General features: G+C 44.1%; 1 protein-coding gene across 6 annotated transcripts in view; it reads right to left on the bottom strand.

Annotated features, from left to right (window-relative positions):
- Window positions 1-26,792, bottom strand: part of ANKS1B (ankyrin repeat and sterile alpha motif domain containing 1B) — a 203,478-nt gene that overhangs the window by 23,452 nt on the left and 153,234 nt on the right. For all 6 annotated transcript variants that reach the window (XM_040439672.1, XM_040439708.1, XM_040439698.1 and 3 more), the window contains one exon: window positions 2,435-2,521. In XM_040439672.1, the coding sequence (XP_040295606.1) occupies window positions 2,435-2,521 (87 nt within the window). The remainder of the gene's footprint in view (window positions 1-2,434; window positions 2,522-26,792) is intronic.

The following is a 26,792-nucleotide window of genomic DNA, read 5'->3' as shown; positions in this document are numbered from 1 at the left end:
CAGAGGCACTTTCACTTGAATTTCAGCGCATATTCTGTTCTGAAATCACATAAAACCTGTGTGAAATCCGCGTCCTAATGTTTTCATTGGAAATTTGCGCTGTCATTCATGGTTTCTTGACATGGTTTCGATGTAAGCCACGTCCCATTGATTGGGGCTAATTCACATGCACACCTGAACCAATTCAAACTGCAACAGAAATGGATCAACCTCAGATTTCTGACATGGATTCGGATTCCAATTGTTCAACATGACTACTTTAGTCATACTTAAATTGGCATCTATCAAGGCAATGGCATCAGAAGTAGTAAAAACAAAAAAACAACTAATGTAATGAAATTTGAGCAAATTTTATCCTAACTTTGGGGGTACTTTTCTTGCCTAGGACTCAGGCTTAGAACCTTCATATTTATTTCAAGTGGAGAAACAGTGGTGGTAAGTCGAGGAATACAAAAAGGTTCTGTAATAGGTTGGGTCTGGTATTGCAAAATAAATATAAAAAATGTAAGCCCAAATGACCCCTAAAGCATTAGGAAACATACAGGCTACATATATTGAAACATTTGAAGGTTATCTCTCTTTACCCTGGCCTAATCTGTTCCATGTTCATTGTCTTGGTGCTTTTATAATAACAATAAATGGCATTTGGACGTCTGAATATTCTGCTCATTTGAGGCAGAGAGTCTAGGTCCCAGGAGGGAATGTTTTAATGACTCACAACCTGCTTTACAGCATACAAGGCAGGTTTGGAGCTCTGCGTAGTGCACAAGCATTCGTATGCTGCCTGTAATCGTCTCTATGTGACGCTCCCTCACCTTGAGTGTCTCGGTGAATCATTTACGCAATGACAAATTTTATATTCCCTGTATGCACAAGGCTCGTCTGCAGTGTTCTGATGTTTAATGAAGCGTATTGGAGATCTGTGGCTATTATGGTAATGCTTTTACCTCTTAATGAATAATAATATTGTGGTAACACAAGCTGAGAAAAAAGTGGGTACATTATAAATGATAAAGAATACCCCATACACAGGTGCCAAGGTATTCAGCCACCTTTATCGCCCTTGTAAATATTATTAAAGGGGTTTTCTCATCTCGACAGTCCCTTGGTATATGCCCTATTGCATGTCATATAGGAGGTCTTCTGCCCTTTCTATGAACCAAAGAGAAAAGCCACTGACAAGCAAGAACCGCCATTCATATCACTACCACACGTAATACTACATGTCCCCCATAGTAGCCACTACAAGTGTTAATTTCCCCTGGCAATATCGACTGTTTGCGAGGAGTCTGGTGAGCCGGAAACAGCTAAATTGTGTGGCAGCTTTCATATTAAAATGGTTGCCAGATTAAGGTTGGTGAAGGCCGCCGTTCCACCTCTTCAACCTAAGCACCTATAGAACTGACATACAAAAGAAAAAGCCACACATGTACATGGCTTTCTCCATTAAATTCTAAGGAAAACTAAGGATACAGCCAAGCCAATGATTTCCCTAGTGACCATATGCATGCATGACCACTTCTGCATTTCTTCTCAGCTGGAAAGAATCACAGAACTGCCTTCTGAAAGGGAGAGTTGTAAATGTCCACCAAGGCTCCAAAGGTAATGGACATGTCTCTTGGGGTTGCACTATGATCCAGCTTGAGACATCCCCTTGTCCTTGAGTAGTCCTTTCCTATCATTTCTTAGTTATATGTACTTCCAGGAAAGCTGGGTCCAAAGCTTTTACCATCTTTTCTTCTGAGCAGCAAATAATATTTAGTAATGCAAAAATCTAGGACATGTATCACTGCATAACTAGGTAATTTGGCTTCAGAAGTCTGGCCAAACGGGTCAATGTCACTGTGATAATGAAGGTCCAACAGGACCGATACCAAATAATACTGCGGAGGTCCCGCTCAGGGCCTCCATCACTGATTTAGTCAAAAACAGCAGAGAGAAAAGTCTTGCATGCAGGACTTTTTTCTCAGTTAAAAAAAAAACGTTCTCTAGATCCCATTATAGTCAATGTGATCTGTTTTGATCCATTCCTGACAGTTATGTGCCAAATCCGGCACTTCCGTTATTTTCGTTGCTCATAAAATGGAGCAAATAAAGAATGTTGATGTGAAAGAAGCCCATAAGATGGTAGAGACATTTTATTTTGCACTTTCTTTCTGGTGGTTTGTGACCTAAAGAGTTAAGTAGGCTATTTGAAATAATAGAAAAAAAAGAAACATGGATGATATCTCCCAGAAATAGCACCCCTCTTATCCATGGGCTGTGCCTGGTAAGAGGACTGAGATTCAATACTAGGAGCATTCCATGGAGAAGAGAGGAATTGTTTTTCTAACCAGATACAACCCCCCCTAAACAGAAACCCAGAAATCAGAACATTTGATAATCTGACACATAATGCATATTTTTATTTCTAGGAAAGAACATTTTATCTCACCTTATTAGCAGCATCCATAAACTTCACTCCTTTATAAGAAACTGACAGAATAATTGTTGGAACTTTCTTCATTTGTTCTGTGGATTTCTGAGAATACAGAAGATTAGGGTTAAATTTTGTAGAAACATACGGTATATTACCAAATTAGCTTCAACATTTCAGAAACTGAGATGTCTATGGATATTGTGCCGTAAACGTGGCATGCACACACCAGAGCTTTAAAACATGACACTTTTTTTAAGAGCACTTTCAAGGATAAATATATGAAAGGTATAACACATGTGCAGTGACCCAAAGGATCACTGCAGAGGGTTACTTTAAGGCCTCTTTCACGCGATCGTATGGCTTTTTCAGTGTTTTGCGGTCCGTTTTTCACAGATCCGTTGTTCCATTTTTTGTTTCCGTTGTGTTTCCATTACTGTTCCGTTTTTCCATTCCGTTTTTCCCTATGGCATATACAGTATACAGTAATTACATAGAAAAAATTCTGCTGGGCATAACATTTTCAATAGATGGTTCCGCAAAAACAGAACGGATACGAAAGACATACGGATGCATTTCCGTATGTGTTCCGTTTTTTTTTTTGCGGACCCATTGACTTGAATGGAGCCATGGAATGTGATTTGCCGGCAATAATAGGACATGTTCTTTCAACGTAACGAAAAAACGGAAATAAGGAGTACATTCAGTTTTTTTTGCTGACCCATTGAAATGAATGGTTCCGTATAGGGACCGTATACGGAACGCAAAAAACGGCCCATAAACGCAAAAAAAAAAAAAACGGTCGTGTGAAACAGGCCTAATGCTAGAGTCAACCTTATGCTAAAGAGTTAAATGGTTATGTATGGGCAAGAAATAAGTTAATTCTAGTTAGGTTGCCAGGAGACAAGCTGGACTTGCCCCACTGGATTAGAATAGGAGGAGTGTCTAGTCATTAGACTAGAGGCAACATGTGCATGTGTGATTTCCTGAAAGGTAGGACCAAGTAGAAGCCTGGTCCAGGGAATGTTCATCCCTGAGACTGAATGCTGCCAGAGATCAACTTAGGCCTGTTTTACACTTGCGTTGTTGTTTTCCGGTATTGAGACTCGGCAGAGGATCTCAATACCGGAAAAAAAAAACTTTTCCATTTAGTCCTCATGCATTCTGAATGGAAAGAGATGTGTTCAGGATGCATCAGGATGTCTTCCGTTCCGTCAGCATTCCATTTTGTGACCGGACACAAAACACCTGCAAACTGCGGTTTTGTGTCCGTTCATAAAAGGAAAAAAAACTGATCCTTCAATGAAAACAATGTAAGTGAATGGTGACAGAGCCGTTTTTTGGAGAAGCCTAAGAAACCGGATCCGTCACCTATTGACTTTCAATGTATTTAGTGATGGATGTTTTTTTTTTCATTTCGATTTCACACAACCGCATCCTAACAGAACGGATGCATCCTGATGTGCAAAATCAAAGTGGATCCGTTTAATTCCGGTATTGTAATCCTCTGCCGGATCTCAATACCAAAATTAACAACGCAAGTTTAAAAGTAGCCTTAAGTGAGAGACTAATCCTGAGGGAAAGTGAACAGACATTTTTCTGATGGCTGAGAATCACTTTCAAGGCCGTGCCTGAAAAGACAATAAGGTACCGCACGTTTATGGCAATAAGTCTTTACTGCTTGTGGAAAGGATATATTGCCTCAATGTCCACCACACTCCTTGCAGGGAGAAGGTCACCACTGAGGCCAGCCATTTGCTGCAGCCACGTCAAAATAGAAGTTTACATCCCGGGAGCGCAGTGGGGCAGCCAAGGCCAGGGAGAGAAGGAGCAGGAAGCAAACACTGGAAAGCTTTCTTTTGAAGGTTTGTTAAATAAACCCCAAAATAACAAATATGGTCTTCTTCAGAGCAATAGGGAATAAGCTAACAATATTCATTTATTAAAGGGGTTTTCCGAGACTTTAAGACTGATGGCCTGTTCTCTGGATAGGTTATCAGTATCTGATTGGTGGGGGTCGGACACAGCTGTTCGAGAAGGCAGCGGCGCACGCAGTAGCTTTCCCTAGGCCGAGTGACGACACGTTCATCGGTCACATGGCCTAGGCATAGCTCAGCCCCACAGAAGTGAACGGGGCTATACAATATACTTGGTGAGCATGGAGAAGGCCACGGCATTCACAGGAGCTCCGGTGCCTTCTTACACAGCTGATCGCAGGGGTCCCGGGTGCTGGACCCTCACGATCAAATACTGATGACCTATCCAGAGGAAACTTCCTACCTCAGATTGCAGGTAAGTGACTAAGCTAATGGCAATGGCTCACAATTATTGTTGGACTGTCAGAGAAACATTAGGAGCAGTTCTATGTGACACATTGGAGTGCAGGGCTGGACTGCCCATATGGCAATTCTGGCAAATGCCAGATGGGCCAGTGCTGGAGTGGGTATCTGCTGGAGCGCCGCTAAACCAAAACATAAATTGCCTTGGGCCCCACATGTTTTGCCCAGGATCCTAAACGTAGTGGCTGCCAAAGAGACCTGAGAAACTGCACATAGGAAAGTAAACTGTCAATCATTGTCCAGAGGCGGTGGTGGTGCAGAAGCTTCATCAGACTCATCTGTCTTGCAGCGTGATGCGTGCGGTGGGCTTTCGCAGGTCAATACTGACTGCCATCACAGGAGTCACAGGCCTCTGATAACAGCAGGCAGCAAGGGTGTTGATGGGTTCCCTTTAAGAAAAAGTGGTCCATATAGTAGACTTGCATAGGGACCACCTATAACTTTAGCATTTACATTAAAATATTTATTAGTTAATGCTAAAAATTCTGATAAAGAACAAAGACAAAAAAAAAATCAAGTAAAAAAAAAATTCTCCAAGCAGCGAACAAAGATGATGAATATCGTGAGTGGCGCTCCATCTTTAATGTACAAGGACTAATCAAGATCATTTGTCTGAATTAATCTTTTGAAAAGAAACACAGAGCACTCCAGGGGTCTGTATTATGGGATGTCACCTGCTAAAACCTCCAGTGAATCTTGTTTCTATTCAATCTCTGGCTTTAATAAACCCACCGGATGCTTTTCCCTCAAAGGAGTAAAGAATGAAAGTAATAGTGTACAGCACTATAATGAAAATCAATGCATTTAGAGAAGAGGGCCTGCGCTTGAACCCCATTTGGGAATTGTCATGAGATGCATTGATTTTTTTTTTCTTTTTAAATGCGGCGACCAATTGTCTCCATTCCTCAAAGTCATCGGAGTACTGAGCCTGCTCTTCACTTCAGTCTATCTATAACACTGGCGGGTGGCAGTGTATGTAAGAGAAAGACATCTGCATAATGTAACGTTATAATGTGACATCGCTGTGTGCAATACCGACCGTTCCCTTCATTTATATTTACAGCAAAGGATCCCTTGTACATACCTGTAAGGACAACAAAAAGCAGGCGGTAGCCTCAGACTGGACATCTTACAGCCATGACGTGCACAAATGTATAGAATTGCAAAAATACTAGCTCCCTCAAAAATATTATCAAAAATTCTCTCTTTAGCAGCTACATAGACCCTTTGGTCCAGTCAGTATGCAAAGGTCAGTGGCAAATAAACCATAGCACCTGCAGCATCTATGAGGCCCCAGGAGATACGGGATCCATTCCAGGTTGGGAGGCGATGAGAACTTGCATAGGGATGTGGTTTCCTTAGGCATTGTACTATAAAGCCATGGTGGTGGAACTGCTATGGGTTTGCAGAACGGATTCCGCACTGAAAATCCACCACTGTTTATAGTACATGTGGATGCACTTCTCAGAACCTCTTTCGCCACAATGAGGTCAATGGCCATTATGTTGTTGAGAAGTTGCATCTTTCACTCTTTAATGCATAAGGTTAAATCCATGGTAAGTCTGCTGCATGACTAGGGTAATACAATCACATTTCTGCACCGATATGGCTCTAAATTCTGGCCCAGCTAAGGTGCTTATGACTCTTATTAACAGCGTGACTGGAATCTATGAAGCTGACAGTTTGAGTCATCAGACCCATGGTTGATAGTGTTGAGCGCGAATATTCAAATAGCGAATATTAATCGCGAATATCGCAACTTTGTTAATTCGCGAATATTTCGAATATAGTGCTATATATTCGCTATATTGAATATTCGTCATTTTTTAACATCTGAAAACATGATTCCTCCCTGCTTCTTTCTTGTGGGTCAATGAGTCATTGGCCCACAAGCAACTTAAGCAGGAAGGAATCATGTTTTCATATGGAAAAAAAATGAAGAATATTTTAAAAAACAAATATATAGCAATATAGGGAACATATTCCGTATTTAGAATATTCGCCTTTTTTTCCCAATCAGTTTTTTCCCGAACAGTTGTTCGCAAACTCCTCCCCGACGACCGTCCCCGTCACCATGGGAACGTCTGTGGGTTAGAAAATACCATCGGATCTGAGTTTTCCCTGAGATCGTGAAAACTCAGATCCGATGGTATATTCTAACCCACAGGCGTTCCCATGGAGACGGGGACGCTTTTTCGGTGAGGAGTATGCCAAAGTAGAATAACAGCACAGATTGAAAAAAAAAAAAAGACGAATATATTAAATAACGAATATATTCGCTATATTGCTATAACTTTGTTTTTTAGAATATTTGTCATATTTGGCATATTCAAAAATAAGAACATATAGCAATATAGCGAATATTCGTAAAATACAAATATGGGCCAGCTTTATCATTCGCTCAAGTCAGAATAATGGAGTGAAAAAGTCAAAAAAAAATTCGCAAACGCTAAAACTGCGCACAAATTTGCAACTTTTTTCTGCTCTGCACTATGCTCAGCAGTTTTCTGAAAGTGGGCGTGTTTTCTTATGCAAATTAATCTCTAGACAGATTTACTATTGGGACTATTTAAAAAGTCGCAAAAAAATGCGCAATTTCACTCAAGTGAGGACCATGCTTATCTTATGAGACTTTTTAATAGAACATGCGACTTTTTCATAAAAACGTGCGACTTTTTCGTAAGGACGTGCGACTTTTGTAAAGCTGCTTACTGACGGATAAACTGCTACCGTCAAACCACATTTATTACAGTCTTAAAGGGCCGATCATAAATCTGACTTGGCTAAAACTGACTTTAGTCATATGTGAAAGTGGAGTGAGCTGTCAGAGTAATGATAAATCTGGCCCATAGACTGCAATTTAGCTAATATAGTGCTATAGTATTTTTTTTAATAGTGTACATTTTTTCAAAATCTGAAGTTCAGTAGAGAAAAAAAATTTTTAGTCAAATTTGTCTCTTTAATACAGGTGCAAAAGTTCACCAGTATTAGGCCTCATGCACACGGCCGTTGTTTTGGTCCGGATCCAAGCCGCAGTTTTGGCGGCTCGAATGCGGACCTATTCACTTCAATGGGGCCGCAAAAGATGCGGACAGCACTCCGTGTGCAGTCTGCATCTGTTGCTCCGTTCCGTGGCCCCGCAAAAAAAATTATGACATGTCCTATTCTTGTCCGCGCATTGCGGACAAGAATAGGCAGATATTAAAGGCTGTCCGTGCCGTTCCGCAAATTGAGTTGCCCTTAGCAAAAAAAGCAGGTGGAAAATGTGCCATGAAACTAGAATAGACTGTGGTAATGTCAAGCAGCACCTGTAAGGGGTTTAATTTTTATTGCTGTGTCCTGTGTCCTCTAGGTACACCAAAAACAGTTTAGTGACCGCCTGAATGGGGGCATGTAGCTGAATAACGGAGGTCTACCATGGTGTTGCTGAGGTTGGTACGGTCCATCCCACCCCCCGCCTTTTTTGTCTCAATTTAATATTTTAGTTTAGCTCTTATGGGGTGAAATGTCGGTCCGCAACTCTGAGTGTGCAGGTTGTCTACCTGTTGCTGTGGTACCTGTTATTCCGCCCCAGCGTTGGATTGGTCCAGGAGTTGGCTGCGGCGGGAAATTGGCCTAAAAAAGTAATGGCTTTGTGGCTCGTGAAGAGCACCAAAGAAGAAAACCTCGCCCCTCACGCCCTCATGCAAGTTTAGTCGAAATCCTTTGTTAGTGTGGGAAAGTGGAGGTGTTTTATTTATTGGATTTGGTATTTTTTAAGACTAATTAACATTATTCAGTTACATTTCGCTGTATAGTTAGCCCTTTAATAAAGGACTGCGGCCATTATGTTATCCACATTCTGTGCCATAGTATTTATGTAATTAGTTAATGTTAAAAAATGTTGAATTTTTTGTGCAGTACGAATACAACACCATGGGGAGATTTATCAAAACCAGTATAGATGAAAACTGGCTTAGTTGCCCAACCGATAAGATTCCTCCTTTCATTTTTAGAACACTTTTGGAAGATGAAACATGGAATCTGATTGGTTGCTGTGAACAACTAACCTAGTTTTTGTTTACACCAGTTCAATAAATCCCCCCCCCCTCCCTGCAGTCCACCTAAATGTAACCATGTATAGTGCAACCAAATCCTTACCAACAGCTAGAGGAAAGGTTTCTGAGGATAATCATATTTTAGGACCTTGCTTTTTAAATCATTGCCTAAAATGTGTGACTCCAAAACAAATGTCTTACAGAAAAGAGGTGATACTGTAGGTCACTCTGGTCACCATTCATCCAGGTATTATACTGGATATTATGATTAGTCATTGGGGGAGATTTATCAAAATTGGTGCAAAGGAAAACTGGCTTAGTTGCCCATGGCAGCCAATCAGCTTCCACCTTTCATTTTCCAAAGAAGATCTGAAAAATGAAAGATGGAATCTGATTGGTCGTTACGAACAACTAACCTGTTTTTTCTTTACACCAGTTTTGATATATCTCCTTCATTGTGTGTTGGGGCACTCAGGTATGTCATTAGGACTATCACAGACTGTGTTATTCTTGGGATTTTCATGATGGTACAGTCTGGCTGTCACTTATTGTGGGGGCACTCTGGGCATCATCAGGGTATGGGATTTAGGAACCCTCCTTATGCATACAAAATGACACTGTCTAAAAGAAATAGAATCTTTGTTGCCCATAGCAACCAACCACAACACAGCTTTCATTTTGCATTCTGCTCTTGAAAGATGAAAGCTTTGCTGCGATTGGTTGCCATGGGCAACCAAGACAGCTTTACTTTTAGACAGTTTCATAAATCCTCCTCACTGTTTTCTAGTACAGTATACATTTGCTGCTTTACTGTTTATAGATGACCTCTGTTGTTTTAATCTCACACCAATTTTTTAGAAAAGAACATAAAAAGGTGAGAAGCACAACACAGTTGTCAATCCATCAAGACAGAAACCAGGTCATCCACTTTCTGTGAAAATATTTTCAGCACATTTTTTATCACAAATCATAAGTTATTGCTAAGCAACCAAAGTGGCTGCAATTTAAAAAAAATATATATTTATATTTGGAGGGGTTACTCTGAGCCAACATCTCGTCAATCACGGCTCTAGGACAAAAACTTTCATCTACTTCTATTACTTGAGGTGTACCTGTGTACCTGTCACCTCCAAACTTACAACACCTACTGTAGCCCCCATTCAGTGGGGCACATTTACTATAGTGTCTGCGCCTGTTTTCATGAGTATAAAGCCTGTTTCTGTCTTATTTTTTCAGTCATTTAACATTTGTGCCTGTTGTGCCTATTTTGAGTTTTAAGACTTAAGTTTTAAGACTGTCGACAGGACTTTGTTTTCCGTCTTGCATAACGGGACCCAGACGGATCCCGTGCCTTTGAGTGGTGAGTTCCGCCACATTTTGCCTACTTCCATGGAGACGTGTGCCGCATTTCAGCTCATTTGCGCCACATTTTCATTCACGTACTTAAAGGGGTTGTCTGGGTTCAGAGCTGAACCCGGACATACCCTTATTTTCACCCAGGCAGCCCCCCTGAGGCTAGCATCGGAGCATCTCATGCTCCGATGCGCTCCCTTGCCCTGCGCTAGATCGAGCAGGGCACGGGCTCTTTTGCTTTCAATAACACACTGCCGGGTGGAAACTTCTGCCCGGCAGTGTGTTCGGTGATGTCACCGGCTCGGGTGGGCGGGCTTTAGCGCTGCCCTAGCCGTTTTACTGGCTAGGGCAGTGCTAAATCCCGCCCATCAGTGCCGAGGACGTCACTGGGCTTTCTGGCAGCCCCATGAAGAGCCCCGGTACGTCATCGGGTCTCCAAAAAATGCCTTTGCCCTGCGCGATTTAGCGCAGGGCAAAGGAGAGCATCGGAGCATGAACTGCTCCGATGCTTAAGTCAGGGGGGCTGCCGGGGTGAAAATGGAGGTATGTCCGGGTTCAGCTCTGAACCTTGGCAACCCCTTTAATTAGACCAGTCTTAAGCAAGGGCTACACGGCTGGATTTCTTGCGACTGCCGCGGTGATCCCATTCATTTCTATGGGATCTCCGCTGTTCAGCGATCCTGGCCGCGACAGGTTTCGCGGGACCAGTGTCGCTGTGTAGCCCTTGCCTTACTGAATATGAAACTGTCCTACAAGAAAAACAACTACTAGATGTCAGACTTAAACCAAAATATTAAAATCTGATTTATTAAGGGAGAATAAATGAGGCGCAGATTAAGTGTTGTCAACACGCCTTTTTTTTTTTCACTCTAAAAAAAGGTAAGCTTGATAAATGTGCCCCAATGTCTCAATGCCTCTGGACTAACTAATTGTACCACCGTTCTTCTATCTTCTCCATTATTCTAAACTCCCAGGTGTAGTGTCCCATTTTTGTCTTCCAGGTGCAATCTCCAGCTGGGCAGGGCCCCTTTATGTTGCGCCAAAGACAGGCAACGTTGTAGCATGGGGTTATGTAGTGTCCCACTAGATAGGGGTGGGCACTACACAAGGGTCAATTGGGTCACGTGTTACTCCTACTCCTAAGGGACAGTAATATTATATTTAACCATGTACTTTAATGTATTTTCTATGTGTTTTTACATGTATTGTTCCCCTTTGATATGCATAGCAGGCCTATTAGGGTGTAGTTAGGCATCCTAGACACTAGAGGGAGATAGGGAGCCCCCTAGTATAAATGTTCAGGCCCAGACAGGGAGGAGTTAGTCTGTAGTCAGGAGTCTGTGGACACAGAAGTGAGAGGGCATCTTAGCCAGAGATATGCTGAGGGCCTCCTCCTGACATGCAGCTAGATAGTCCTGGCTGCTAGTTGTTACCAGGAGGCTAGTGAAGAATGATAGCCTGCCTGTTGATAAAGTGAGCCACAGTTAGCTCAGAAGAGTCACCCCAGAAGAAGAACTTTCCTCCTGGGAGAAACCTGCAGACACCTTCCAACCAAGCAGTGCCAGTACAACCAGCTCAGATAAGTAAGCTGATGGGCAGAGGTACTATAAAGAGAGGCAAGGGTCAATACGGGGGGAAGATTTATTACCAAGGATTAAAAGCCAACATTTAGGCATCCGGGCCTTGGGATACAGCCAGCCAGAATAGCTGTGGAGATAGTGCAGCCTGGTCTGTGAAGCATTAATTGTTTACCCTCCAAGTATCTTGCAAGATTATTACCTGCCATTATTGAATGTAAGCCTGCTTGTGGAACATATGCTAAAAGGGACTGCATCATTACCAACTGTATGTACAAAGTTGGACTTTTTAAAGTAAAGCAACGTTTGGTTCACTATACCACCTGTGTACCTCACTTATTGCTACTGGAAACCGGTGTGCCACCGTTACAGGCACTGGCGTCACGATCCTTAAAGGGACCTTGCCCCAGGCACTCAAAACACCTGCAACATCCAGGGCACCTCATCCACCATCAGGCCTGGTCCCTACATACAGAGTGTGCCCCAGAGGAACTTTGTGTCAGCCTCTCCTTCACTGCCGCATGCCTGCCCAGGGTTCTCCTCCAAACAGTGAGTAACCCTCGATTGCCCATAACCGTGACCTCACTTCGCAATACCCTGCAGGTCTGGCATGCTGTATAAATTGGCGTCACGAACAGGATACGATCATTCCGCGCCATTGTGGATTACAATACTGTGTGCCATTATATGCCTATAAAGTGACTAAGCCGGACTTGTTTATTTGAAATTGCTGGGCCAAAGGACTGTAAAATTTGCGGTGTGAAGAACTGTATATTGCACGGACTGTTTGCCGTTTATTTAAGCCACCGCTTGCTGTCAGTGAATAGACAGCGTTTTGCTCAAAGATGGCGGCTTAACCTGACTGGATTTATTGCTGCGTCATCTTCATACTTTGCTGGCGGGAAAAATTGGCGCCTTCTGCTGAAAAGTGCGGGAAAGGCTATATGTCCGCGCCACCGGCCTGTCTGGACATTTGCATGTCTGCTATAATGGACTCCACCTTCCCCATGCTGGAGTACCTGGGGGGCGGCCTCCCGGAGCAATGGGAGGATCTGTCTATAATTATTGGTGCCACCCTGTCGCTCTCCAGAGAAGGATCGAGCATGTTGAAGAGTGAAGACTGCTCTGAAGAAATGTCAGCACCGGGTGGATTAAAAATGAATCCTACTGATTTGGAACAAGAGGATGCTCCACCGGCCTACTCTCCGGGACCAAAGAGACCCACCTGCCCGCCACCGAGGACGCAGCCTGAGACCTACTATGGCTCATGGAGAGACTTTTACCAGCCCTCATTTAAGTGGTCAGCATTAATGGCAGAGATACGGGAGGCCGCGATCAAAAAGACGACCAGAACCAAGATCTATTTTGAAGAACTGAGCAAGACCGTGCACGAGCGCCACACCGACAACCAACCCCACCTGGAAAGGAGAAAGGGGTTGGTAGTGGCCTTTGATAAAGACAGAGGCTTCGGCTTCATAAAGGATTATACTACCGGCAGGGACCTCTATGTTAACCGGAGGTCCGTCAAGCGGAGCTACCTCCCGGAACACATGCATAACCTCCGCGAGGGAGAGGAGGTGGAATTTACCCCTGCCGAGGGCCTGCGAGGCCCTTACGCCACTGCTGTGACCCGTCCCAAAAAGAAGCCGGAGGACTGGGAAGAAGACAAGGACTATACTGGCTGCGAGCGCGGACCTGAGCGCTCTCCAGAACCTGCCCATAATGCCTTTTAAGAGCGGGGCTCCTTCATTGGCCCGAACGTCTTCTGGCAACCAACAGTGGTGGAAAAGTGGGTGAGCCCGTATCCGTCCCCTGAGCTGCCCCGCCGGGAGAAGACTCTAAAGGAGTTAGAAAACTTGGAGCGATTCCATGCTACCCTGGATAACATCCGAAAAGGGAAAAGACCAGACGCCCCACCTGAGACTGCAGCGGCTGCGCCGGATGTGCCAACTACTCCACCTGTGCCGACAGCATCATCGGAAGACAGCGACGCTGAGCCCGAGAGCCTGGATGACCAAATCGTCCGATTAGAGGAACAGCTGCGAGGCCTGCGCCGGCTTGCTACCGCCAGGATCCGGACTCCACCAAGGAAAGAGGAAAGTAGACTCCAGTACTCGGACATCGCTGGGTCTGAGGTAAGGGTACCTGTCCCTGCCAGTCGGCCACCCATAGTGTCTGCAGCTGCAGTAAGGCCCCCAAGGAGGCCCTCTTATACCGTACACCGCCGTGTAGAGTCAGTCATCCCTGAACCTACAGAACCGCTTGCAGCGGCGGTGCCCAGGCCAGTGCAGCAGCCCACGATTATTATGCCTGGACCGATGCGGTCACCAACTGTAATTACCCCTAGGCCTATGGGGCCAATACGAATTAGGGGTCCTTTTATGCTGCAGTTGCCCCCCAATACCGTTTTGTGGGCCCATCCGTCTGTCGAATCCCAATACAGGCCCAATTTGCAATTGGAACCAGGGAATACCACTTTTATGCCAAGTGGATTTGACATGCCCCTGTGAGTAGGCCTGCCAGGCCACTACGTGATTACTTTTTGTCAAGGGACCCTATCAAAGTGGATTAACCCTTTCAGGACAGGAGTCCTTTGTTTTGGTCCTATGTTGCTGCTGCCAGTTTTTCCACGGCTCAGTGGTAGTGGTCAGCCACTGAAAATACCAAAGGCATCAAGGCCATATTGTTAACAGGATTACCTGCCTGCTTCCAGAACTAAAAAGCCAAGTTGTGCTCATTCTTGTTTGCACCTTTAACCCTTTTTAACCCCCTTTTCAGGTAGATTAAGGGATATTACAGCACTTATTTTATACGTCATTTTTAATAATGTGGACTTTTATGTCCTGTGACTTTTATATGTAACTTATGCTCCAAGGAAATGTGCCCAGAGATAGACTCTAATGTATGTGAGCCTCTGAGATGCTGCTCTATTATGCAACTTATACTCCAAGGAAATGCACCCAGAGATGGACTCCAATGTATGTGAGCCTCTGAGATTCTGTTCTTCTACACTATATTCATGGCTTGAGGGTAACTATAATTAACACTTGCATTAACTAATCACAAGAAGGAAACCTGGGCACGGACTCATTTTTATTCTTTGAGCCTCCAAGAATTGTTATTTGTTCTGCATTTTCTATGGGACTACTGTTTTATTATGGACTATCCTGGTATTATTGATACGCTGCGCCAGGTCAGCGCCCCCTGTTCCCTTATATTATCCTGAGAGAAGAGAACGACGCCCCTTTTCACCGGACTTGTCCTTAAGCCAGCAGTACTGCCTGATAAATACATATGTATTTGCAAATGTAGATGTATGTTCCTGCTTTGCATTATTTTTGTCTTCCAGGTGCAATCTCCAGCTGGGCAGGGCCCCTTTATGTTGCGCCGAGGACAGGCAACGTTGTAGCATGGGGTTATGTAGTGTCCCACTAGATAGGGGTGGGCACTACACAAGGGTCAATTGGGTCACGTGTTACTCCTACTCCTAAGGGACAGTAATATTATATTTAACCATGTACTTTAATGTATTTTCTATGTGTTTTTACATGTATTGTTCCCCTTTGATATGCATAGCAGGCCTATTAGGGTGTAGTTAGGCATCCTAGACACTAGAGGGAGATAGGGAGCCCCTAGTATAAATGTTCAGGCCCAGACAGGGAGGAGTTAGTCTGTAGTCAGGAGTCTGTGGACACAGAAGTGAGAGGGCATCTTAGCCAGAGATATGCTGAGGGCCTCCTCCTGACATGCAGCTAGATAGTCCTGGCTGCTAGTTGTTACCAGGAGGCTAGTGAAGAATGATAGCCTGCCTGTTGATAAAGTGAGCCACAGTTAGCTCAGAAGAGTCACCCCAGAAGAAGAACTTTCCTCCTGGGAGAAACCTGCAGACACCTTCCAACCAAGCAGTGCCAGTACAACCAGCTCAGATAAGTAAGCTGATGGGCAGAGGTACTATAAAGAGAGGCAAGAGTCAATACGGGGGGAAGATTTATTACCAAGGATTAAAAGCCAACATTTAGGCATCCGGGCCTTGGGATACAACCAGCCAGAATAGCTGTGGAGATAGTGCAGCCTGGTCTGTGAAGCATTAATTGTTTACCCTCCAAGTATCTTGCAAGATTATTACCTGCCATTATTGAATGTAAGCCTGCTTGTGGAAAATATGCTAAAAGGGACTGCATCATTACCAACTGTATGTACAAAGTTGGACTTTTTAAAGTAAAGCAACGTTTGGTTCACTATACCACCTGTGTACCTCACTTATTGCTACTGGAAACCGGTGTGCCACCGTTACAGGCACTGGCGTCACGATCCTTAAAGGGACCTTGCCCCAGGCACTCAAAACACCTGCAACATCCAGGGCACCTCATCCACCATCAGGCCTGGTCCCTACATACAGAGTGTGCCCCAGAGGAACTTTGTGTCAGCCTCTCCTTCACTGCCGCATGCCTGCCCAGGGTTCTCCTCCAAACAGTGAGTAACCCTCGATTGCCCATAACCGTGACCTCACTTCGCAATACCCTGCAGGTCTGGCGTGCTGCACAGGCACCATCTCCTTTAAAAATCCCCTATCTTGCATGGCAGTGGGGGCAGGAACACATTGCTTCATCTTCCAGTACAATGCGACTTGTTCAGTCTACTCTCACTTCTCACAATGCTATTTTTCCTGTCTCGAGAGCACAGATCTCAGTGTTCCCTTGCTTGCCCACCAGTGTTGGACTGCGGTAACTTGGGCCCACCAGAGGAGATTATTCTCGGGGCCAACCCTTTATACATCAATAAAGTTTAATAGGTTTTAAATTAAATAAATAGATCCTATTGGCATGTGATTGGCTTTAAACTTTCCAAAAGCAGCCAAATGTTTTTTTTTCTCCTGGATCGTTGGGGCCCATTATGGTACAGTCTGGGCCCACCAAAGAATCCTCTGGTACTGTGGTACGGTAGGCCAGTCAGATCCTGTTGCCCGCTCAGATGTCATTATGCAGCCATAATTCACCTGCGTCAGCACAAAGAGTAGATCAGCTGGAAATTGATGAATTATTGCTTGTCTGAGCAGACTATACTTCAGGAAGAGGACAGGAGCATGCACGATTTCAGAGTAAGAAATCCGTATACAGCAAATGCAGTAAGGGTATATGGATCTTGCATGACGAGCGCGAGCAGTACTGTTTATCATGGATGAGTGAATGTTAAAGGGTTTCTATCACTTCGTATCACATATTTAGGTGTCAGACACTAGCGATCCGCTAGTGTCTGCTCTACCGAACCATCCTAATATAATAGGTTTTGGGGCAGCCGTTTTGCTAAAATAACAACTTATATCTAAATGCTAATGAGCCTCTAGGTGCTATGGGGGCGTCATTAGCACCTAGAGGCTCCGTCTACCTTCCTAAACTGTCGCCGCCCAGCGCGTCCCTCCAGCCCGCCCATCTCCTGCTGAATGCGATCCTCTCCGTGCGCGTCTCTGTTCTGCGCATGCGCAGTGAATGTCTGACCGCTTCCTTGCTCAGACATCTCCACTGCGCCTGCGCCGATGACATCATAGTGCTCTGAGGAACAGGCGCAGTGGAGCTGTCTGAGCAGGGAAGTGGTCAGGCATTCACTGCGTATGCGCAGAACAGAGACGCGCACGGAGAGGATCGCAGATCATCGCATTCAGCAGGAGATGGGCGGGCTGGAGGGAGGCGCTGGGCGGCGGCAGTTTAGGAAGGTAGACGGAGCCTCTAGGTGCTAATGACGCCCCCATAGCACCTAGAGGCTCATTAGCATATAGATATAAGTTGTTATTTTAGCAAAACGGCTGCCCCAAAACCTATCATATTAGGATGGTTTGTTAGAGCAGACACTAGCGGATCGCTAGTGTCTGACACCTAAATATGTGATATGAAGTGATAGAAACCCTTTAACCGAGTAGGAACAATTTGGTAACTATGCAGAGGTAATTTAATAATAAAAAGCTATAATAAGGGAAGAGAATTCTAATAAAAAATACACTTTAATATATGCGGAGGTACAGCTATGCCTTTCTTCATCTCTGGTAAATATTCAGGTTGCTACCCAAGCCCTTTATCTAAAAACCTTGGCAAAAGCAGTTTGGCTTGTTGGCACTTATTTGGCATCCAGCACCAGGAAGACATATAACCTTCAGTCACCTTCCCCACTACTATGTATACCAAATTTCTGTATTTCACTATAAAAAAATGTCTTAGCCCAGTGATGGGCAAACTGGGGCTCTCCAGCTGTTGTAAAACTCCAAATCCCATCATGCCCTGCTGTAGGCTGATAGCTGTAGGCATACTGGGCATACTGGGAGTTGTAGTTTTACAACAGCTGGAGAGCCGCAGTTTGCCCATCTCTGTCTTAGCCAATTTAGTAAAGCCCTTGTGCAGTGACCAGGTGGTTCACTGTTAAAGGGATAACACTGTGATTCACTGTTAAAATATACTATTAAAAGATTTAATGCTGTGTTTCACACATTAAAATCTGTTAAAATGTGTACACTATGTACCCCTAATCATTATATATAGGTAGGCAATACCTAATTTGGCAGTCCCTAGTTGGTTGCCAGGAGACAGGCTGGTCCCCTGGCTTGTAGAGTAGAGAGTCCCTAGTGAGCAGAAGTATAGACTAGACCTGCTTTGGTGGAGGAGAAGTCTTAGCCAGTAAAACACCATTTCATGGAACATTAAACTGCCAGATAGCAACTTTACTAAGGGTTATTCTCAGAGGAAAGGAAGCACTCAATATTTACAGATGGCTGAAGACCAATCTAAATCCATGCTGGAATGCAGTAAGGTAAACACACATTGATGGCAACAGACTTTACTGAAGGTGGAAAGGGTTAATTGCTTCTGGCACCTGCCACACTTTTTAGACAGATTGGTCACCCATTTAAAGACTGCATCCCTCAGCTGGGAACTGCAGAAAGTTTATTGGGAATGATTGCAAACCTGTGGCCATTTAGGAAGATTGCAAAATGTATCTAAAGAGAGACTCAGGGAATACGTCTACCATCATTACAACCTTCTATATACAGCCTTTTGGGAAAAGCCTACTCTGTGAAATACTTCAAGGCGGTGTCACGGACGTTCTCACGACAGGTGGCAGGAGATCGGTGAGACTAGCAACACGTGGTTTGATCTGACAGGTTTCCCTGTGGATTAATAGGCGTCTGTGTTGTTTCTGGTTTGGCCACACCCCTTGTCTCATGTGTTGCTTATGTGGTCATTTAACCTTCCTTATCTATAGTTGCTTCTCCCACAGTGCTGTGCGGTTTATAGCTTCAGTTTCAATTTTGGATTGCTGGTGTGTGGATCTCGGTGGAGTTCCTGGTACTTCCATTGCTCCTTTGAAGTTAAGTCTTTCCTTTCCCTTTTGTATTTTGTTTGGGTTCTGTGTGTTGCATTTCCCTAATGTTTGTATTAGGCCTGAGGGAGACCCCTGTTCGTCCTTCCTTTTGGAGGAACAGGTAGTTTTGTCCCTGCCATTAGTACCAGGGTCCTATAGGGCTAGATAGGACTCTAGGTATTCCTGAATATGAACACACCTACCTCTGGGGTCTGTTCATAATGATAGTCAGTCAGGATTTTGGTTAGGGTTTTACTAGGAGGTGTCTATCTTCCTTCCTTAGTCCTCAGGCCTGATTCCTATTCCCCCCTTCCCTCTTGCTCAGTATGGTGTTTCCCTCCCACACCAGAGCGTGACACACGGTACCTGTGACTACTATCATCTTTTCAGTAAAAAAGACTCTCTTTATCCTAATCAAACGGCCTGGTCATTGCCTCTTTCATCCGCCAGCCCCCATGCCTTGCACCCTACTGCTCATCCACCTAACACAAAGGGCACCCTAGCCACCACCAGGCAGGAGACCCCAACGTCCAAGATGTGCCTTGGGGGGAAGAAAGATTGCACCCCTTCCATCACTGCATGGCCCGGGGAGTCACTGGGTGAGGACTGCCACAGTGAACACTGCTACTCCCATTCTTGCCATCACAACCACTCTTGTCCTATTATAAGGCTTGGTGGGAACAGCATACCCATTACTTTAATACACAGCTCTACATTTTTGAACATTTCGATTTTTGTTCTTTTTGTTCAGTATTTTTTATTGTTTTGAATTTTAACAAACTGTTTCACCTGTCATTTCATATATGATTCTATGTCATGTTTCTGTGAATTTGCACTGATAGAATATCCTAAGAATAGCCTATCAATATGTGATTGGTGGGGGTACAATCCCTGGGACCCCCACTAAAAGCAGGTTAATGGGGTGATGGTGCTTGATGTAAGCCTAGGTTGCTATTGGATACAACTTTACAGTTGCATGAACAAGCTTTCTTACATATTTCTTTTATATTCACCTTCAATGCAAAGAAAAATCAACTGTTTCCCCAGGAACAGAATTCTAGTAATAATGAGCAAATATCAACAGATTTTGTCAGTTAAGAAAAATAAGTGCCTCCCTGCAGGTTTATTTTCTATTTCCCTTGTAATGATAATTGTGTTAGCTCCGTTCTGTAAAGGCAAAATTGAGAATAGAAGTCATATTTTTCTAACAAACCCAACAATACTGAAAAAAGATACCACACACCTTCTGTATTTATGCAATACTGACTGCAGAGTATATTCAGATGTGTCCATATCATACACAATCGAACAATGATTCATGCTACTGCTGTGGAAAATGTATACCAGTGACTGTCCAAATGTTAAATGATGCTTTATGCTGTTTTGCTGTTGCTGATGTAATATTACTGTACTCTTCTAAAATCAGTATATCTGTCTGCTCACAGACACCAGGGCCCCTCTGAGATTGTGGCAGAAGAATGCTGGAGCTACAAGCTTGTACAGCCCCTCCTCTTCTAGTGCTTACAGTCAAGTCTCATTTAGATGAGTAGATAATCGTTATGATTCAAACACGATTCATGGTGGACGATAATCGTGTAATGTGAATAACAGGGCCCCCCCCAGAACGCATCACTTGGGGGACACATGGTGGCACAGTCACTTAAAAATAATTATTTTAGGATGGCCAGATAATGCTGGGTGGATTTTGGTGTGCCACATAATTTTTATTATTTATGGTGAATTTATTGTTTATTATATGGTTATTTTTTATTGGGATTTTAAAATTATTTATTGTGGTTAATTATATTTATTTTGGTAACCCTTAATAAAAGAACAAGCCTAATTGTATCCAATTAAAGAGTGGTTGTGGTCTTTATTTAAGTAAAGGAATGTGACTTGTGCCACCATGTCTGTGGAGACTGAACGATTTTACTAAAAACGCTTGTTCAGCGTTGCTAATGCGGACAAATAAATTATCGGTCCTTGTTAATGAAAGGTGGTAATGTAAATGTGCGTCATGTGACCTTTCGCCGATAGGCACGATGACTAGACCTGTCTGAACACAGTCAATGACCATCGTTTAAGAGAGTATCCGATCAAATATGAGGGAATTTGTAGATTAAACTCTCTGCATGTAAATGCCTGTGCAATTATCTATTTGTCTAAATGAGCCATTAAATTTTAGGGGGTCATTTATCAAACTGGTGCAAAGTAGAACTGGCTTAGTTGCCCGTAGCAACCAATCAGAGTCCACCTTTCATTTTTCACAGTTCCTTTGGAAAATGAAAGGAGGAATCTGGTTGCTATGGGCAACTAAGCCAGTTCTACTTTACACCAGTTTGATAAATGATCACCTTAGTGTAGACCTCTGAAGAAATAACACCTGCCAGCCAGTCTCTGACAGTCTGTCCAGCCATTCCGATCCCACAAAAGCTCCAGTGGACTCCTGTAAACCATACCCAGGTGTGGAAGAGGTGCAAGGAGTTGTCTTTGAGATAAACCAACTGCTACAGACCTCACAGCACTTGGCCAGCTACTGTAAAGGTATTGGCCTCTGGTTAGACTACTTTCACATCTGCATTTTTTGCCGGATTGGTCCTAAATCAGCAAAAACTTTTCCATTAGAATAATACAACCGTCTGCATCCGTTATGAACGGATCCACTTGTATTATCTCTAAAATGATCAAACCATTGTAAGTTAATGGGCGCCAGATCCATTTTCTTTTGTGTCCAAGAAAACCGATCCGTCACTATTGACTTACACTGTGTTTCATGACAGATCTGTCTTGCTCCGTATCCCATGACGCACTTAAAAACGCTGCTTGCAGCGCTTTTGTGTGTGTCATGGGAACGCTACGAAACAGAACTGAATGCATTCTGGTGCATTCCGTTCGGTTAGATCAGTTTTGTCCCCATTGACAATGAATGGGGACAGAACTAAAGCGTTTTCCTCCGGTTTTGAGAACCTATGATGGATCTCAACACTAGAAAGGAAAATGCAGATGTGAAAGTAGCCTTATATATATTTTGCAGCACTTGTTCAGTTCTAAAGGCTTTCAGCCCTGTTAATATCCCTACTTCTTGAGAACAGAGAGACTGTACCACTAAGGGCTCGTTCACACGAACGTTTTTTTGCATTCCGTATACGGGCCGTTTTTTCCGTATACAGAACCATTCATTTCAATGGTTCCGCAAAAAAAAAAAACGGAATGTACTTCGTATGCATTCCGTTTCCGTATTTCAGTTTTTCTGTTCAATTCAAAGATAGAACATGTCCTATTATTGCCCGCAAATCACGTTCCATAGCTCCATTTAAGTCAATGGGTCCGCAAAAAAACGGAACACATATGGAATGTACTCCGTATGTCTTCCGTATCCGTTCCATTGCTGCGTAACCATCTATTGAAAATGTTATGCCAGATCAATTTTTTCTATGTCATTTCTGTATACTGTATATGCCTTAAAGAAAAGTGGACCGGAAAAACGGACCGGAACCAGAAACACTACTGAAACACAAAACTGATCCGTTAAAAATGGCCCGCAAAACACTGGAAAAGCCATACGGTCGTGTGAACGAGCCCTAAAGGAAATGCACACAGCAATTTGTGATGTGTCCCTCAAGGTGTCTCAGAGGACCTTAGAGTTGTGCCAGAACGGTGTTATAACAAGCTTTTGTACCTCCATTTACATGAGGATAGGATTTGCTCTATCCAACTCAGTAAAGACTGTGGCCCTGATTTCTCATTCCTTCACTCCAGAATTCTGGAGTCAAAAAGTAGCAAAATGGGCAAAAAGGCTTTTGTGCCTTTTTGCACTAGTTTGCGCAAAAAAATTTAAACTTTTTGCATTTTTACACCACTCACTCCAGTTTTGTAATGTGGGTGGAAAAGTGGGTGTGGTTAGCTATGTTAATGAGTTTCACTCCAGATTTATCATTGAGACTTTTTTTAAAAAGTCACACAAAAAAAAACTAAATTGCAATCTCACTCCAGTAAGAGGGTGAATTAGGAAAACTGGAGTAGCATTTCTAGACAAAGGTGTTAGGTTTAATTAAGACAACTTTATCAATCAGCCTGCAACATTTGATAAATGTGGAATAAATTACGCCAACAAAGACTCAAGCAAAACTGACTTCAAATATTCCTCTCATAATAAATCTCCCCCTGTGAGTTCTTCTGATTTCATTCTTGTCTGTGTTTCCTGCCCTTAAACCTACTACTAGCAACACCAAAGGCATCCCACCCTCCAACAGGCAGTAGACTCTGATCAGAGTGTACTAGGGAAATAACACCAGGTGCACCCCCTCTTCACTGCGCCGCCCAGACAGCACAGGAGCAAGACAGCCACAAACGTGAGCACTGCCACCATCTACCACTACCACTCCCGCCTTCTCCCCACACGCCTCTATATAGGCTTGCTGCACTTTCCTGAAAACTGCAGACATCTCTGAAACCTGGACCACAAGGAAGATGGGGTTTAAAGGGACACTGACAGGCCCAATAAGCATATTTAGGTATATATATGACAGTACAGGTCTTATAAAGTGTATTAGAATCATCTAAGTATCCCCCCTGTCCACCTTATAAATACAGTAAAATGAAGTTTTATAACCAGCCAGCCTCGCCCCAACTGCCGTTTTGAAGCCCCGCCCAGCTCATCAATATTCACTTCGCTGGGCGGCTACTCTGAAGCGCTGCTCTGAACTGTGCCCGACACATGCGCATAAAGCAGAGGCAGCATCGGCCTCTGAGATGCAGACTGTGCGCAGGCGCGATGTGATCCCGGCCAGTGAGGGTGCCGGGCGCATGCGCTGAAGATGAGCCGGAGGCCGATGCCCATAGGATTGTATTGGGCATGTGCCGGATCTTGCGTCGGGGACAGTAGTAGCCGCCCAGCGAAGTGAATATTGATGAGCTGGGCGGCGCTTCAAAACGGCAGTTGGGGCGAGGCTGGCTGGGCGCAAGTGGAGATGAAACGCCGCCCCTTGGGAAGATTGAAGACGATTCAAGCAGGTTATAAAACTTCATTTTATTGTATTTATAAGGTGGACAGGGGGGATACTTAGATGATTCTAATACACTTTATAAGACCTGTACTGTCATATATATACCTAAATATGCTTATTGGGCCTGTCAGTGTCCCTTTAAGCAAATTTGCATTAAAATGAGCATGTAACATCCGTTTTAGGGTGTTGTCTGGTAGGATGAGAACAACTCTAGAACGCCATAGTTTTCATATCCCACAGTAATGAAAGCTAACTATTCTGGACAAATGCAAAGTAAAATATATTGTGTTATTAAATGTAGTGCATATTATTGCAAGATAACATGATAACCGTTATAGCAAAAGCATTTTACGGCAGTAACGCCATTATTATACACATGTTGTTAAACGCATTTCGTAATAGTGCAAGATAATGGGTAGTTACAGCAAAAGCAATACTGCAATAATGCCGTTATTATATCCGTGTTATTTAATGTGTTGCATACGAATGCAAGATAACGGGTAGTTACAGTAAAAACAATTCTGTAATAATGCCATTTTTATACCCGTGTTATTGAACGCATAGTTCAAAGACATTTTACAGCAAAGATTGCATTGTTATATCCGTGTTAGAGAATTAATTACTGCATCAGACCTTGTGGTTCAAAGACAGTTTACTTTAATTGCACCTCTATATTGGAATTTTGCTAGTACCATTCAATAATCTGTGTACCAAATCTGTAACTTTTTATTTATAGGAAACCCATGACTTTTCATTTATAGGCCTCAGAACAAAATGCATGGAAAAAGGAAAAATGCAAAAAGACCCAGGCCTTGTCATTCAAGAGTCAGAATGTGGATAGTGGCACTGGCCAGTAGTAGTAGTTGTTGTAATAGTAGGCCACAGTTCTCCCTGGCTTCTGAAAGATGCCACATTCTTATTGAAGACAAAGAGAAGGAGATTGTGGACTGGATGACTCACTCCCCCCTCAATCACAACAGGTCTATTAGGTCCACACGCTGGACAATTTGCATCCGAGGGGCCTAAACAGGATATGTGATTTAATCATATCATTTATGATTTAATTATTATGTTTTTTTCAGACATCTACTGTCCATTGAAGGATCCCACATCTGATAATATGGTATTTGATATGTGCTTATTTAGGATACTCCAGTTCATTTGTTCTCTTTGTCGTTCTGCATATATTGCTTAGTATTTAGTGATATTTTTGTAAGTTCCCGCCCTTGTGGGCGTGTGACGTCATGATAGGCGGTACCTTGTATTATTCCTATATACAGGGCCGGCGCTTCCATAGAGGCAAGGGGGGCAATTGCCCCCGGGCCCCCGAGTCCTTAGGGGCCCCCGCACGCCGGCCCGCAACTAACTTTAGGCAGACAGGACAACCAGTGTCACACCGAGATGAGCGCTTCCATTGTGGAAGCGCTCATCTCCAGTCATCTGTATCGCCGTCCTCAGGACAGCGATACAGATGGCTGTGCGGCAGGGGAGGGAGAGGTGTGTGCCTTTCCCTTCCTCTGATAGGCTGCAGGCACTAGGCCGGCAGCCTATCAGAGGCCGGCGCAGGCGGCACGATGACGTCATCGCGCCGCCTGAGCCCTGAGCCGTACAGCGTGGGACACAGGCCGGAAGAGGCCTGCATCGCATCGCTGCCAAGGAGGTAATTATAAGTGTTTTTTTTTTTCTGTTCAATACAGGTGGCTACTGGCAAATGGGGGGCCCTATGGCTACTGGCACATGATAGGGGGGGCCCTATGGCTACTGGCACATGATAGGGGGGCCCTAAGGCTACTGGCACATGATAGGGGGGGCCTAAGGCTACTGGCACATGATAGGGGGGGGCCCTAAGGCTACTGGCACATGATAGGGGGGCCCTAAGGCTACTGGCACATGATAGGGGGGGGCCCTAAGGCTACTGGCACATGATAGGGGGGCCCTATGGCTACTGGCACGTGATATAGGGGGACTCTGGCTACTAGCACATGATGGGGGGATCCTCTGGCTACTGGCACATGATATAGGGGGGTCTCTGGCTACTGGCACATGATGTAGGGGGGCTCTGGCTACTGGCACATGATATAGGGGGGGCTCTGGCTACTGGCACATGATTGGGGGGCATCTATGAGGGCACATTTTACTGGCACATTATTGGGGGACATCTATGGGGGCACGTCTTACTGGCACATTATTGGGGGCACTATAGGGGCATCTACTGAGGCCACAAAGAACGGTTATTTTATATGGGGGCTCTGTATAGGGGCATTTTATACTGGGACACATTGTGGTGGGTACTATGGGGAAGGGGGGAGAGGACTTCTATGGGGTCATCTACGGGGGCACTGAGAAGGGGTATTTTATGCTTACAAATTATGGGGGACACTGAGGGCATCTACTGGGGCACTATATATCGGGCATTTTATACTGATACATTATGGGGGGCACTAGGGGGAGAGGAGCACTATGGGGGCATTTACTGGGGTCACTATATAGGGGTATTTTATACTGGCACATTATGGGGGCACTGTCACATTATAAGGAGAATTATTTCTACTGGGGGGGCATTATGGTGGGCTTTATTTCTCCCCCATGGTATGACCCCCTAGTAGCAGCACCAGCCTCTCCCTGCTCTGCTATCCCTCTGCCCCTTCTCCAAATCCTTATTATGAAATCTTTCTCATTAGGATAAAACACAACGTCAGCTCCGCCGAGCCCCCGGC

Source organism: Bufo bufo, chromosome 1 (genome assembly GCF_905171765.1).
Source record: "Bufo bufo chromosome 1, aBufBuf1.1, whole genome shotgun sequence".
NCBI classification, from domain to species: Eukaryota; Metazoa; Chordata; class Amphibia; order Anura; family Bufonidae; genus Bufo; species Bufo bufo.
The sequence above is the reverse complement of the archived record's forward strand: the minus strand, read 5'-3'. Positions and strand labels throughout refer to the sequence as shown.